At 43.2% G+C, this 17,334-nt stretch overlaps 1 protein-coding gene across 3 annotated transcripts in view; it reads right to left on the bottom strand.

The window, feature by feature from the left end:
* The window catches only part of jing (AE binding protein 2 jing), a 263,347-nt gene extending 251,054 nt beyond the window's left edge, over window positions 1-12,293 (bottom strand). For all 3 annotated transcript variants that reach the window (XM_070100720.1, XM_070100721.1, XM_070100722.1), the window contains exon 1: window positions 12,071-12,293. In XM_070100720.1, coding sequence (XP_069956821.1) covers window positions 12,071-12,241 — 171 coding nt within the window. In that variant the 5' untranslated portion in view covers window positions 12,242-12,293. The remainder of the gene's footprint in view (window positions 1-12,070) is intronic.
* Window positions 12,294-17,334: the final 5,041 nt, after the last annotated feature.

Here is a 17,334-nt window from a genome sequence, read left to right as displayed (position 1 = left end):
GTGTGAGGTGTGTGTGTGTGTGTGAGGTGTGTGTGTGTGTGTGAGGTGTGTGTGTGTGTGTGGTGTGTGTGTGAGGTGTGTGTGTGTGAGGTGTGTGTGAGGTGTGTGTGAGGTGTGTGTGAGGTGTGTGTGAGGTGTGTGTGAGGTGTGTGTGAGGTGTGTGTGAGGTGTGTGTGGTGTGTGTGTGGTGTGTGTGGTGTGTGTGTGGTGTGTGTGAGGTGTGTGTGAGGCGTGTGTGAGGCGTGTGTGTGAGGCGTGTGTGAGGCGTGTGTGTGAGGCGTGTGTGTGTGGCGTGTGTGAGGCGTGTGTGTGAGGCGTGTGTGAGGCGTGTGTGTGAGGCGTGTGTGTGAGGCGTGTGTGTGAGGCGTGTGTGTGAGGCGTGTGTGTGTGAGGTGTGTGTGTGAGGTGTGTGTGTGTATACGCACCTGTTTTGTAATTGACTATTTGTGGTTGCAGGGGTCGATTCATAGCTCCTGGCCCGCTTCTTCGCTAGTCGCTACTAGGTTCACCTCCTCCATGCTGCTTGCTTTATTGCACCTCATCTTAAAGCTATATATGTACGCGCGCGCGCGCGAGCGAGACAGACAGACAGAGAGGGAGGGAGGGGGAGAGAGAGAGAGAGAGAGAGAGAGAGAGAGAGAGAGAGAGAGAGAGAGAGAGAGAGAGAGAGAGAGAGAGAGAGAGAGAGAGAGAGAGAGAGAGAGAGAGCAGCGAGCAGCAAAATACCAAGGTAGTTATGAGCAGACTGGGGGAAATCAATACACTACACTGAACAACAAGAGGAAGAGGGAGAGCCTCATCCACTGTGTCAGCAGAGAGAGAGAGAGAGAGAGAGAGAGAGAGAGAGAGAGAGAGAGAGAGAGAGAGAGAGAGAGAGAGAGAATCACATGCATATGCAGACGACTATACACTGACATTCACTTATCCAAGAGAAGAAATGCCAGCTGCTCTAAGCTACATCAATCACCAGCTGAGAGCTATATCAGCTTGGGGAAGTAGATGGCAAGTAACATTTGCACCTGAGAAAAGGCAAATGATGATCGTCTCTAGGCACCATGATGGTAATGCTGGTGCAGTAGTAAGGATGAATGGGAGGGTGTTGGCACCTGGAGAAGTTGATATCCTTGGGGTGAAATTTGACTCCAAACTAACCATGAAGAACCACGTGGTAAATCTTGCAAACAAGGCAGCCCGGAAGCTTACAGCACTTTGCCGTATCTCGCATCTACTTGACAGTAGGGGTTGCAAGATTCTGTACGAGGCACAAGTACGCTCACACCTTGAGTATGCTCCACTTTCTTGGTTTGCCTGCCCCCCCCTCTCATCTGCGACTGCTTGACAGAGTAGAGAACAGAGCAAGACGTCTCATCTCTCGCCTGGACCCATCCTGGATAGATCTGTCATTTCAGCAGAGCCTTCAACATAGGAGGAATGTGGGTGGCCTTACTGTTATGTATAAGGCCAATATTGTCAAAGTACCACACTTGGATCCACTTTGAGGACAGCGTGAAACAAGCTTTTATGCCACAACTTCCCTGTGGCTGTATCCTTCTCCAGAACATCACTCCATCTGAGATCATATATACCTAGGATGACTCGAGTATGGAGCACATTCGTACAGCATAATGATGTCAACGAGATAAAGTCAGTTGATCAAATGAAAATGCTAGCCCACAGATGGCTCCAATTTCATCATATTCCCTACTTGTATGCCTCATAACAATTAAAATGCTTTCAAATGAGCTGATGTAGGTAACAGCTCTTAGCTTGCCAATAAAGTTAGGAATCCTTAACCTTTGTCAATAAAGCTAGGGATCCTTAACCTTGTCAAACCCTGTGTAGAGAGAGAGAGAGAGAGAGACAGACAGACAGACAGACAGACAGATACAATGGTCACTCACCCCTTGTATTGTATGGGATATTTGAATTTTATATTTGTAAAGTATCTATTTAATCGTTTTTATTACACTTACAACTTCAGAGGGAAATTTGTTCCAGCGTTCTACTGCAAAAAAATGTTTGTTGCACCTCTTGGCTCGTTGTTGCATGTCTTTTTGCATTGACAAAATTGCCATTTAGGTAGTTTACATTTCAGTGCTTCAATTTATATTCATGGTAAAGCATTAAACCCGTATGGGTTATACAATGCATGTGGACTGGGAGGTAATCAGGTTTGATCCAAGGAAAGAGAGAAACTATTGAAGAGTTCTAAGAATTTTTCTACTCCCAGAGTCCGTCCTTGGATCAGGCTCATCTGGTGCTTTCCTGGTCAACCAGGCTGTTGCTGCTGGTGGCCGTCTGCCCCACATATCCATCACAGCCTGGTTGATCTGGCATCTGGTGAAGATACTTGTCCAGTTTCCTCTTGAAGACTTCTACACTTGTCCCAGAAGTGTTTCTGATTTCTTCTGGTAAGATGTTGAATAGTCGGGGGCCACGAATGTTGATACAGTGTTCCCTTAATGTGCCCACCGCACCCCTGCTTTTCACTGGGTTTATTCTGCACTTCTAGTATGTTATGGCAGTGTACAGATTTGGAAAAAGGCCCTTAAATGCTGTCCAGGTATATATTATGTATCTCTTTTTCAGTGAGTATATATTTAGGACTAAGGCATCACCAGTAATTTAAATACTTTATTGGCTCCATGTGTCGAGAATTCAGCTAGCTGCCCAGGAGACTGGCCAAGTGACTCACTCGGGTTCGATCCCCGGATGATAACACTATGTTATTTGCTCTAAACTAGTTGTTTCCATGGATATACTGAGTGATTTGTTTGTGAGACCGGTATCCAAACGGGAGGAGAATGAAATTACTTCCTGTAGCATTCCATGACCACGAATGTGTTCATGTTAGGAGTGGCATGTCCAGTATACTTACTGGGAACCTAATGTTTGTAGCACGGTGGCGTAGTGGACTAAAGGGTCATACACCTAGCTTCCCAGGAGACTGGCTAAATGACTTGGGTTCGATCCCCGGCTGGTTTCTAGATGCATTAATATATATATTATATATATATATATATATATATATATATATATATATATATATATATATATATATATATATATATATATATATATTGATCGGAGGATATACGGTGGTATGGGTGCCTCTGCGATAATTTCATTCTACTTCCCGTTTGGTGTACTAGCCTCCACGAGCAGCATATATATTACTGTAATCACGGACGAGTGGTATTTAATCAATAACCACACTGCGACTAGCCGAGGACTCGAACCCATGTCGTTTTGGTCCGCCTCATGGTGAGCGAAAATCACATGACGCTCTAACCCACAAGACCGCCAAATCCTACACGAATCAAGCACCCAGCAGAGCTGGGTGCTTGATATATATATATATATATATATATATATATATATATATATATATATATATATATATATATATATATGGACAGACTGCACGCCTGGTCCAGCAACTGGCTCCTGGAGTTCAACCCACACCAAGTGCAAAGTAATGAAGACTGGGGAAGGGCGAAGAAGACCACAGACGGAGTACAGTCTAGGGGGCCAGAGCCTACAAACCTCACTCAAGGAAAAGGATCTTGGTGTGTGTATAACACCAGGCACATCTGAGGCGCACATCAACCAAATAACTGCTGCAGCATACGGGCGCCTGGCAAACCTAAGAACAGCATTCCGACATCTACATAAGGACTCATTCAGGACCTTGTACACTGTGTACGTTAGGCCCATATTGGAATATGCAGCGCCAGTTTGGAATCCTCACCTAGCCAAGCATGTAGGGAAACTAGAGAAAGTGCAAAGGTTTGCTAAGGGGAGAGGTTAAAGGAAATCGACCTGACGACACTGGAAGACAGGAGAGATAGGGGGGATATGATAACGACATATAAAATACTGAGAGGTATAGACAAGGTGACAGAGACAGGATGTTCCAGAGATGGGACACAGCAACAAGGGGTCACAGTTGGAAGTTGAAGACTCAGAGGAAACACTGGGATGTTAGAAAGTATTTCTCAGTCACAGCTATCAGGAAGTGGAATAGCTTTAAGAAGAGGTATGATAAAGCTCACGGAGAGGGGAAGAGTGACCGAGTAGCGGCCAGTTGAAGAGGCGGGGTCAGAAGCTGTGAATCGACCCCCGCAACCATAACTAGGTGAGTACACACACACACACACACACACACACACACACACACACACACACACACACACACACACACACACACACACTGCCCACCACCAGCACAAGCTGTGTCAGAGCGTCAGGCAGGCAGGGTCTGGACTTCGAGAGGCGCAGTGCACCAAGCAGCCCTCACCACCTGCCTCCCACTCGTATATTCTCTACTGCCTCATGATCAATGATCCTCTATACCAACACTGTTAACCTCTACTTCCACACCAACATCTCGACGCATCACGAATCTTGATGCATCAGGAATTAACACGCACACCACGATCTAACATACAACTATTATTCTTGACCTACTGAATACATTGAAAAATTCTATATCGAGGTTAACAAGGCTTCAAGCTCCCGTGATAACTTTTAGTTCATCATTATCTAATCTTATGATGTAATCGCTGATTTGATAACCTAAACTGTTTATATTTCACAGCTATCTCCAGTAGGAATACTGATTTCTATTTAATTAAAAATTAGTACGAATATCGTTGTATATTTAATAATATGAACATCAGTATCTATTTAAAAGTTTATTAATGGTTCGTTTACCGGGTTTAAAGACTATCGACTACAAGAGAGTTATTAAAACAAGTTAAAAATGACACTTCTCAAAACTACATACAAATATCGTTCAGCTTGAACACCGATCGTTAAGTTTTAAGCCCATCAACTGCATGTCGGCCATTAAGGCTACAATCCACCTGTACACCTTAACCCTTCAAATTGTAATTAAACTCTCACTGCATAAACACAGACAAACTCACTCACTCTCTCTCTCTCTCTCTCTCTCTCTCTCTCATATATATATATATATATATTATAACCACCAATCGAACACAAAGAGTTGTGGTAAACAGAGTTAAATCGGAAGAGCTCTGTTCCACAAGGCACAGTACTCGCCCCTATCCTGTTCCTCATTCTCATATCAGACACAGACAGACGTAAACCATAGCACTGTATTATCCTTTGCAGACGATGCTAGGATCTGCATGAGTGTCATCCATTAAGGACACTGCAAATCTCCAAGAAGATATAAACCAAGTTTTCCAATGGGCAACGGAGAACAATATGATGTTCAATGACGACAAATTCCAACTACTCCGTTATGGAAAACTGGAGGAAATAATAACTAGGACTGAGTATACTACAAACTCAAATCACACAATAGAGCGGAAAAGCAATGTGAAGGACCTGGGAGTGGTAATGTCCGACGACCTCACCTTCAAGGACCACAACAATGCCATTATCACATCTGCGAGGAAACTGATAGGATGGATAATGAGAACATTCAAGACAAGAGATACCAAGCCAATGATGATCTTTTTAAATCACTTGTTCTCTTTAGGCTGGAATACTGCTGTTCATTAACATCCCCATTCAAGATGAGAGTAAGACACATGTGCAACATCTGGGTATCTTTATTGTAGACGTTTCGCCATCCAGTGGCTTTATCAATACAAATTCCAGGACATAACTTGAAGACAGTAGAACTATGTACAGAAAATGAGGTAATCAGTCCCTCAACCTAGGAGTGGGTGCGAACAGCACCATAGTCCTAGGTTGAGGGACTGATTGAGGTGTATAAATGGAAGACAGGAATAAATAAAGGGGATGTAAATAACGTGCTGAAAATATCTAGCCTAGACAGGACTCGTAGCAATGGTTTTAAGTTAGAAAAATTCAGATTCAGGAAGGATATAGGAAAGCACTGGTTTGGTAACAGAGTTGTGAATAAGTGGAACTCCCAAGTACAGTTATAGAGGCTAAAACGTTTTGTAGTTTTAAAAATAGGTTAGATAAATACATGAGTAGGTGTGGGTGGGTGTGAGTTGGACCCGATTAGCTTGTGCTACTAGGCCAATTGCCGTGTTCCTTCCATAAGTGAATATGACCTGACCTGACTAGGTTGGGGCATTGGCTTAAGCCGGTAGGAGACTTGGACCTGCCTCGTATGGGCCAGTAGGCCTGCTGCAATGTTCCTTCTTTCTTATGTTCTTATGTAATCTCTCAGTTTAATGTATATAGTTACGTCCTAGGATAACTACAGCTTATATAATTGAGCACTAAAATGTTCAACCTTCGTCCTATAAGTGATAGTAACATCTGGAACTGTTGGTTTGCTCTAGCAGGTGGTAGCCACACAAGTCAGCTGTTCACATCAACGGTTGATTGGTGGTATATCATGTGGTAGCAACATTTAGGTCAGCGGCGTTGGCTGGAGCAGGTGGGTGTCATAGCCTCGATTCTATCTTACAATTGTTGTCAAGGTTGGGACTGTTGGTGGTGGCGGGTATTGCTGACAGGTTTGGTAGATAAAACACCTTGTACAGAGAAAAAAATCTTTACTGTATTATAAATAAAGTTTATTTTTGAGTAGGACTTTAGCGAGTTGACCTGATAAAGATCTACCCACACCTGCCTACAAAGGTCGGCCCTGGTACTCTGTTTCACTAAAAAACAACCGTTTACTATCACTCCAGTCTCCAAAGTTACCTGGAGGTTATTCCAGGGATCAACGCCCCCGCGGCCCGGTCCATGACCAGGCCTCCCGGTGGATCAGGGCCTGATCAACTAGGCTGTTACTGCTGGCCGCACGCAGTCCAACGTACGAGCCACAGCCCGGCTGATCCGGCACTGACTTTAGGTATCTGTCCAGCTCCCTCTTGAAGGCAGCCAGGGGTTTATTGGTAATTCCCCTCTAAATTGCCTCTAATTTTTTTTCTCCCAAAACAACACTTTTTATGCGATTGATATTTTCTGGGGCACACGGGTATCCCTCTGCCAGCCCGAAGAAACTAATAAAAATATGCAGCAACATTAATACGTCTAATATAACATCTAATATGATCAGTTTCAAGGGGTTTTTCTAACCTGACAGCCAGGCCTGAGGCAGTGTTCAACTTTTTTTTTTTTTTGCACTAACAAGCGTCTTGTACACTGTATCATATTGTACACTGACAAATGTCTTAATGTAACGTTCAATATTTTACACTAACAAACCTAATATAATTCGCCGTTTGTATTAATATACGTATTCTTTTAATTATACACACTAGTAATACTGCATACTTTCCAATAAACATCTAATTTGGCCACTACTACAGTAAGATCATGGATTCACCTTTTGCACTAATAAATGTTTAGTATAATGTTCAATACTTTGCGCTTATAAAAGATCGGTTATAATGTTGAACATTTTCAATAATTAACGTCTATTTAAGTCACTATAATAAAATGTTCCATATTAAAAAAAAATGATAATTTAGCCACTAGTATGATATCCCTTCTTTTGCACTAGGAAAGCTTATTAAGGTCTAACCTCCTATGTGTTGTTGTGTGTGACAATCTATATAACTGTATTTGTGTATACCTGAATAAATTTACTATTTACACTCGGTAAATGCCATATATAACATTCCCCTTTGCACCACATATTTATATGTAGTCTAATGCGTCCTCATTTGCACTAATAATAATGTTTATATTCCTGGCAAAGTTGTAAACCTGAGGGGCCAGTACAGCGCCTGATAAATGCAAGATAATCAAGTTGTTATTTAGATTCATTACACAAGTTTAGATTCTTAAAATTTCTTGTATAGTAACATAGGTGTACATTAACGTCACAGTGGCCTAATTACGTGGATTTGATTCAAGGAAAGGATCAAGAGCCCTTCACTGACATACCTGGAGTTTACCTGGAGAGGGTGTCGAGGGTCAACGCCCCCGCGGCCCGGTCTGAGACCAGGCCTCATAGTGGATCAGAGTGTGATCAACCAGGCTGTTACTGCTAGTCGCACGGTTGGTCAGGTTCTGACTTTAGGTGCCTGTCCAGTGCCTTCTTGAAGACAGCCAGGGGTCTATTGGTAATCCCCCTTATGTATGCTGGGAGGCAATTGAAGTCTTGTGCCCCGGACACTTACTGTGTTGTCTCTCAGTGTACTAGTGGCGCCCCTGCTTTTCATCGAGGGAATGTCGCATCTGCCGAGTCTTTTGCTTTCATGGGGAGTGATTTTCGTGTGCAGGTTTGGTACCAATCCCTCCATGAAGACACTTAAGGGTTTACACATATACTGTACACGGAACATTAAGCATTTTTTACAACGAGTAAACGTCGAGTATAATTGATTTATACACAATAAATATGCGGTACAATGTTTGTTTTTCACTAATAAATGTGTAGCATAATTTTTCCATCTTTACACTTAAATGTGCAGTATTATTTTTTTTTGCTTATAAAAGTGTAGTCTAATGCAGCATCCTATTAAATTACACGTGTAGTAAAATGTTTTTCCACCTATACATGTCTAGTATAAACAATGCTTTTTCCACTTATAAATGTATTGTATTTTGCTTTTCCACTCGTGTGTAGTAGAATTTACCATTTATCTCTTTGCTATATTAATTTCTACACTAATACATGAGTAACATAAAGCTTCTAACTTGAGCACTAATAAAAACTAACTTTAGTACAATACAAAAAAAAAGCCTTTTTAATTGCAAAAAAAAAAATCAGAATATTTTTTAAAAAAATAACCCTCTTACTTAAATACATTTTTTTCTGTTTTGTAATAGTAAACCTCTTAGATAAATGATCATTTTCTTTCCATTAAAAAAAAATCAGAGCTCTAGAAAGAACATTTTAAGCATTTAAAATAAAGTTCCAACTTTTTCAAACTAACGATTATTATAATTTGTTTGTACTGAATATCGAAGCAGTTAGTGTATTAAATTTAAAGCCTAGTGACTACCCAAGGAGCATTATGGCTGCATATCAACTGTATACCAGCAGTCTCAGTATACTTTAATATCCGATATAGGAATTAAAGTAAACTCTGTACGATATATATATTATATATATATATATATATATATATATATATATATATATATATATATATATATATATATATATATATATATAATATAGTGCCGAATAGGTAAAACGCAATTTAGTCTTAAACAATAACGCTCTTCTTGCCAAATATGGCAAGCGAAAATAATTTGTGTATGCAATAATTTCGCAAAAATCATTCTGAACCAAACGAAAAAAATATATTTCATTGCGTTTATTATTATTATTATTATTATTATTATTATTATTATTATAACTTATCTAAAATATATTTAGTCGGATTAGGCTAAATTAAACTGCGCTTGTTATAATAAGGTTAGGTTAAGTTTTCTAAGGTTCTTTTGGTACAAAATTATTAATTTTTACATTAACACAAATGAAAAAAATAAATCTTTAAACGTATAAAAGAAAATTTTAGAAAGGACTTAATTTTAAACTAATTCTTGCTAACTGACCAGTTTTACCTATTAGGCATATATATATATATATATATATATATATATATATATATATATATATATATATATATATATATATATATATATATATATATATATATATATATATATAACACGTAACCATATGTACTTGTATCCCTCAAACCTCATGTGTTGTATATACCATCTTTGTACCATCAATGTATCTTTTAAGCCTTGTGTACCATACTGCGCAATAAAATATACCTAGTGGTAAAATAGAAAAAAGATATATTTTGGCCTTATTCGGGGAGAAATGACATTAAACCCCCCTAGTCTCCTTGACAATAAAATTTCAACTCATGTAAGTGGTTACTAAGGGGTTGAAACGTGTTATCTAATCGGTTGGTTAGTGCACACAGTGCGAACCAAGGTCTAGATGTTGGTGACACTCTTTACTCACAAACATACCTCAAAGTCGTAAGAATCTTATCACAGTGGTCCACCACCAGTTTGTTTACTGGGTCACCAACTGCAGCGGCAGGGCAGGCTGGGTCAGGTCGGGAAGGATAGAATCTCTAAACATACATCTACCTGGAGTGTATTCCGGGGATCAACGCCCCCGAGGTCCGGTCCATGACCAGGCCTCCCGGTGGATCAGGCCCTGATCAACGAGGCTGTTACTGCTAGCCGCACGTAGTCCAACGTACCAACCACAGCCCGGCGGATCCGGTACTGACTTTAGGTATCTGTCCAGCTCCCTCTTGAAGACAACCAAAGGTCTACTGGTAATTCCCCTTATGACTGGTGGGAGGTTGCTAAACAGTCTTGGGCCCCGGACACTCATTGTGTTTTCTCTTAGTGTACTAATGGCGCCCCTACTTTTCACTGGGGGTATGTTGCATCTCCTGCCCAGTACTACATACGTAGTACTTGGGTAAATACTGATATTAATTTCGCTCCTGTGAATGAAATAAACCTAACACTACACGTGTTATTCACAAGTTTAGCTGTATTTAATACCATCCCTTACCAAGGATTAAGTCACAATAGTATGAGAAGCGAGCAGAGGCTACATCAGGTCACACTAAAGTGTGGGAAAGAGTAGACTATTGGTACGGTAGATCGAAATGGCGTACCGATGTGTGAAGAAAACACGGGAGAAAAATCTTTCATTAGGACGTATTCTGTGTAGAGCTTTATAAAGTCATGATAATAAAGCTATACACGGTAAAACACGAAACATTATCCCAATAAATGTTTGTTTTGAAACTTTTACCTTAGGCACGTTTATTTAGGCACAGGTATATATAAAAACAGTTACAATATATAGCAACATGTAAAATTGCCTAGGGTAACACCAAAAAAGGTCAGAAAAAGTGACTTGTTTCCATTGGGAATAGTTGCAGGCCAGGGCAAGGAAGGATGGGTGACAGTGAGAGACGCAAGCGAAAAGGCCAGGTCAGGTCACTTTAATGTGTAGGGCAGGGCAAGGCAGGTTATCAGAAGCAGTGCAGGTAAGGTAATAACAGCAGGTCAAAGAGGATTAGGTGACTGTAAGACGTGAGTAGGGAGGCCAGGTCAGGTCACACCCATGTGTGAGGGAAGGTCATGGCCTGCGATCAGGCAGGGCGGCAGTAGCCGGAGGATGGCAGGCATACACAAAGCTGGCAGGGGAGAAGTAGGAGAATGGCAGACACGCAAACGTGGCAGAGCAGCAGGAGGATGGCAGACACAAAGTTGACAGGGCAGAAGCAGGAGAATGGCAGACACACAAAGGTGGCAGAACAGCAGGAGAATGGCAGACACACAAAGGTGGCAGAACAGCAGGAGAATGGCAGACACACAAAGTTGACAGGGCAGAAGCAGGAGAATGGCAGACACACAAAGGTGGCAGAACAGCAGGAGAATGGCAGACACACAAAGTTGACAGGGCAGAAGCAGGAGAATGGCAGACACACAAAGGTGGCAGAATGGCAGACACACAAAGGTGGCAGAATGGCAGACACACAAAGCTGGCAGGGTAGTGGCAGCAGGAGGAGGATGGCAGACACACACACACAAAGCTGGTGTTGGCCCCTTGCGCCTGTACCCAGTGGCAATGACCCAGACCTGCACGCTGTTCCCACTAACCCTTACTGCAAATGAAGGCCGCACGCCTAACTTGCCCTCTAGTGGTGTCCAAGGGGCAGGCGAGTCTGGGGTATGCGAACCTGGAGTACGTGATCCTGGGCAGCAGATAATGTATGGTGTCAAGCTATGGTTCCTCAGGGCACAGCCTCACTGATGCCAGAGGGTAGGCCTATGATTTACCCTCTTAACCACCACCAAGATCAGAGTGCCACTCATCTCACAGACGTAGACAGCTTCTTGCTAGACTCAGTATATAACCCAGTCAACATCTGTCTTCTTCTTCTCTCAAATTCACAAAAATTTAATTCGCAAAGTCAAACCTGCTCTTTTGGCACGCCCAGTCTATAACACAAGTCTTTTTAAACCACACCCAGACTTTAAATGACAGGTAACCCAATATGTTGCTTACCTTGACGTCATTACCTCTCTATCACTACTCATATACATAGGGGAAAATAAAGGAAACAGAGAAGATAAGGTTAAAAACCCTTAAAGGACGTACCAACAGCAGCCGACGCACGAACAGACGCCGAGTCCCAATCCTCCCTTGATGCTGACTCCTGTAAATCCACCGTAACACTGATCCTCCACACGGTACACAACAACTGCACTCACATACCACCCTATCACACATACAGCAGTAGATACACTCACTGACTGAACCACAAACCATATATTAAGTTTCCTCCTCAACCCGGAGCAACCAAGCAGCCCCTCACCCCCTAAAGCCACACTGGCAACTGAGGACCAAGCGTATGTTAGCAGCGACGCGCGGTCCTAAGCCACCCCACACAAATTTTGTGGTGCCCGGCTGCATCTCCTGGGATATGTCACATACTCGTCAAAAAATGCCTATATAAAAAACTATTTATAACCTACAACCGTACAGAGATACCAATATCAATTTCGCCTATAAATATGTCTCATTTAAATATACGTTCTTCATTTTCTACATTATATTATCCCGTTAATATACACATAACAAACTCGAAAATCATATATCGCAATTAATGTTTTCCAAAAATCTTATATGCCCGATACCTCCAAATTCATATAAAATTTCAATAAAGAAGGCAGCTGTACCAAAGTGCTATTTATGAGGTGGATACCTAAGGACGCATGTATCGTGTAGTGGCCTGGCTATCAGGCAAAGATAAGCTACAAGGTGATATGAATGGAGGTAGGCAGCAAGTATTCCACGCACACGTGAACGTTCCCAAGTCATGTGCACATGTGAACGTTCCCAAGTCATGTGCACACGGCCCCTGATTTATGGAACACCTGTGGAAACGGATAATTAATGGGCAAACATATGCGCCCATAGGAAATGTGGCCAGAATTTTCCCTAGGCCATATAATGGACATATGTGTGAAGGGGTGAGTCTTCGGATGTTGGTAAAGAGCTCTTGATCCAAGGAGCTGGAGCTAACCCCCCCTCACCTTCCTAGAATCAAACCTGAGCGCCTCCCATTCCCTTAGTACTCTACCACTACTATAGATTTATTGTCATTATAACAAGTACAGCTCTGTGCTAGGGCATCAGATAATAATAATAATAATAATATTATTATTATTATTATTATTATTATTATTATTATTATTATTATTATCATTATTATTATTATTACTATCATTATGCAAAATACTAGAGGTGATCAGAACATATAAATGAGCAGGATTCACAGAGTGAAGACCAGGAACATCCTGTCTGCTACTGTGACAGGATACTTCTGACGCGTCTACCGGGGTGGGATACCATTTACACTTCCTGTCTGTATGACTGTGTTCTTCCTGTCTTTAACGACTGGAAAAGTTGAACGACCAATCTAGAGTGACTGGAGGCTGTGAACGACCAATTCAGAATGACTGGAGGAAGTGACCGTCTAGCCTAGAGTGAATGGAGGATACAAGCGACCGGTTTAGTGACTGAGGCAGTCAACGACTAATCTAGAATGACTGGAGGTTGTGAACTAGACCAGTCTAGAGTGACTGGAGGCTGTAAATGACCAGTCTAGAGTATTTGTAGGCTGTGAACTTACTAGCCTGGTGACTGGAGGCCATGAACGACCAGTTTAGAGTGACTGGAGGCTGTGGACACCCCATCATTCTGCTGTGAAAGACCAGTCGAGAGTGACTGAAGACTGCAGGCCGTGACTGATCAGGTTGCGGAGGTTGTGAATGACCATTCTAGTGACTGGAGGCCGTGAACGACCAGTCTCCTGTGACTAGAAACTGTTAACGATGAGTCTAGACTGAAGACCATGTTGTTCTGCCCACACAGGGGTGGCAAACACTGAGAACCTTGTCACAAATGAGGGTGAAGCTGAGCTCCTGTCTGTAACACAGCCTTTATCTACCTTCGATATACCTTTCATGAGTTACCAGAGCTGTTCCACTCCTGAAGCCCAGCCCTGGACCAAGCTAGTGTGGTGCTTGCCGCTAGCGGCCCGCTGGCCCACATACCCATCACGGCCTGGTTGATAGGGCACATGGTATACATGGAGTATACCTGGAAAGGGGTTCGGGGGTCAACGCCCCCGACCCGGTCCGTGACCATGTCACGATACTTGTCCAGTTTCTTCTTGAAGACTTCTATAACTGCCCCAACAGTGCTCTTGATATCTTCTGGTAAGGATGACTCCCTCCCCTCATGTATTACAAACAGGGGGCTGAGCCCCCGTTTGTCACTCAGGGGGAGGGAGACCCCAGTGTATCACACGGGAAGAGAGCAGCTTAATAAATACTGGGGATGTGACCATCACAGGAAGTGTATCATTTTACTGATCATCTGGTTCCACCACCTCTCCATCCCACTTTCCCGGTTCCACCACCTCTCCATCCCACTTTCCCGGTTCCATCACCTCTCCATCCCACTTTCCTGGTTCCACCACCTCTCCATCCCACTTTCCCGGTTCCATCACCTCTCCATCCCACTTTCCTGGTTCCACCGCTTCTCCATCCCACTTTCCTGGTTCCATCACCACCTCTCCATCCCACTTTCCTGGTTCCACCACCTCTCCATCCCACTTTCCTGGTTCCACCACTTCTCCATCCCACTTTCCTGGTTCCACCACCTCTCCATCCCACTTTCCTGGTTCCACCACCTCTCCATTCCACTTCCCTGGTTCCATCACCTCTCCATCCCACTTTGCTGGTTCCACCACCTCCTTCCTACTTTCCTGGTTCCATCACCTCTCCATCCCACTTTCCTGGTTCCACCACTTCTCCATCCCACTTTCCTGGTTCCACCACCTCTCCATCCCACTTTCCTGGTTCCATCACCTCTCCATCCCACTTTGCTGGTTCCACCACCTCCTTCCTACTTTCCTGGTTCCATCACCTCTCCATCCCACATTCCTGGTTCCACCACTTCTCCATCCCACTTTCCTGGTTCCACCACCTCTCCATCCCACTTTCCTGGTTCCACCACCTCTCCATCCCACTTTCCTGGACCCACCACCTCTCCATCCCACTTTCCTGGTTCCACCACCTCTCCATTCCACTTTGCTGGTTCCATCACCTCTCCATCCCACTTTCCTGGTTCCACCACCTCTCCATTCCACTTCCCTGGTTCCATCACCTCTCCATCCCACTTTGCTGGTTCCACCACCTCCTTCCTGCTTTCCTGGTTCCATCACCTCTCCATCCCACTTTCCCCTCTTCTCACTCACCCCCACCCCTCTTACCCTCACCACCACCCCTCCTATAATCTCCCCCGCCCCTCCAAGCCACTCCAACTCACTCTAACTAGCAATTAGTAACACGAGGCATTATTCTTCTTTGTCAATTGAAAACTAAGGGAGGGGGAGGTAGGTAGGGGATGAGGGGAGGGCTGAGGGTGGGTTGAGGAAGGTGAAGGGGAGGATTTGAAAAAAAGGTGGGGAGGAGGGGTGAGGGGGGGCGCGAGGGGTTAGGTGTGGGATGAGGAAGATGGAGGGTAGGGGGCGGGTTGAGAAGGGGGAGGGTTAGGTAGGGGGCCACCCTGAAGGGCATTCCGGGGATCAACGCCCCCGCGGTCCGGAGGTCTGGTCTACGGCCTGGCTACCAAAATAAAACTCGAGTAACTGGTCACATGTACACGGGGTCATCAGTATACAGGGTCACATGTACACTGGGTCACCGGTATACAGTCACGTACGCGGGGTCACCGGTATACAGGGTCACACGTACGCGGGGTCACCGGTATACAGGGTCACACGTACGCGGGGTCACCGGTATATAGGGTCACACGTACGCGGGGTCACCGGTATACGAGGTTACAGGCACACGGAGTCACAGGTATACGGGATCACTGGTATACGGGGTCACCAGTACACGGGGTCACAGGTACACGGAGTCAAAGGTAAGTCACAGGTACATTCGGGGGTCACATGTTTTAAGAGGGAGGGAATCTAAGAGAAAGAGAGAAGGGAGAGAGAGAGAGAGAAGACAATATTTACATATATAAACACCATTAACAAAGTACCAAACGGTGTAATATATACAGAAACACCATTAACAAAGTACCAAACGGTGTAATATATACAGAAACACCATTAACAAAGTACCAAACGGTGTAATATATACAGAAACACCATTAACAAAGTACCAAACGGTGTAATATATACAGTGGCTTTGTAAAAAATGTAAATATTAAAGCCGGTGGGAGGCTGTACAGATGACTTGCTGGAGAACAACTCTGGAGTCTATAAGCAGAGGACAATTAAAGTCTGGCAGCGGGTGAACCATCATCATCGTTAAAGTCGTTGGTAAACACTCGCTGGTTATGTAGGTCAGAAAAGGTTTATAATGTGGAAAGTAACTCACAGAAGTCAGCAGCTCAGCACACAACAGCAACAGTAGCAGTAGCAGTAGCAGCAACCAACCTGTGGTGAGAAGGTATGTCAGCAGTTTGAACTCACTTGAGTTTTATTTGCAGGATTCATTACAGTAATGGTATGAAAGAAAAATACCCAGTGAAAATAGGAAATATAACCTGAATACTTTCATGTGCTCACACATCTTCAGAGGAAGATGTGTGTGTAAGCACATGAAAACACTCAGGTTTTATTTGCTATTTTCACTGACATTTTTTCACACGTTTTATTGTGATTTCTTCCATCAATGGTGTATAATACCGACAAGTTTATAAATAAGACATGTATAATACCTGGGTATCTTTATTGATGAAGTGTCAGATCAACAGGCTGTGATAGATATATGGGGCAACGTGCCTCCAGCAGATACAGCCTGGTTGACCAGGCTAGCACCAGACGAGTAGAAAGACTCTCGACACTCATCAAAGGTACCAGTTCCTTTTTCGATCCAATGCACAGAATAAATTTTTGAGACAGTGGAAGCAGAGAGAATGTAACCTCTCCATCAATAAAGGTACCGAGGTGTAACACGGGAGTTCAAGTCACAGCTCCTGCCCAGACTTTTGAATTTCTATCCACAGTCCTTTTTGATTTCTGGCTTCCAGTGCCCGATCATATCTTCTTACAGAATTGTGTACAGTGTTCACCTCCACCACTAACTCATTAGGACTGTAAAAAGAACTTACTGAACCCCTCTGGCACATGTTCATGTATATCTGCCATCTGTGTACCCCGGCTAGTGTAATTATTATCATTATAATTAACACAGGGCACGAAAATCTTGCGTCAAAAAAGGTTTATTGATGCCCAGCCAAACATAACACTCAAACCTGATATTAAAATTATAAGTTAATGATTTCAGTCCAGTATAAGGAAGCTGAAAGCGAATATAAAAAAAGCAACGTGATGA

This window comes from Cherax quadricarinatus, chromosome 74, assembly GCF_038502225.1.
Source record: "Cherax quadricarinatus isolate ZL_2023a chromosome 74, ASM3850222v1, whole genome shotgun sequence".
NCBI classification, from domain to species: domain Eukaryota; kingdom Metazoa; phylum Arthropoda; class Malacostraca; order Decapoda; family Parastacidae; genus Cherax; species Cherax quadricarinatus.
Note: the sequence above shows the minus strand (reverse complement) of the source record. Positions and strands in the feature narration are given on the sequence as shown.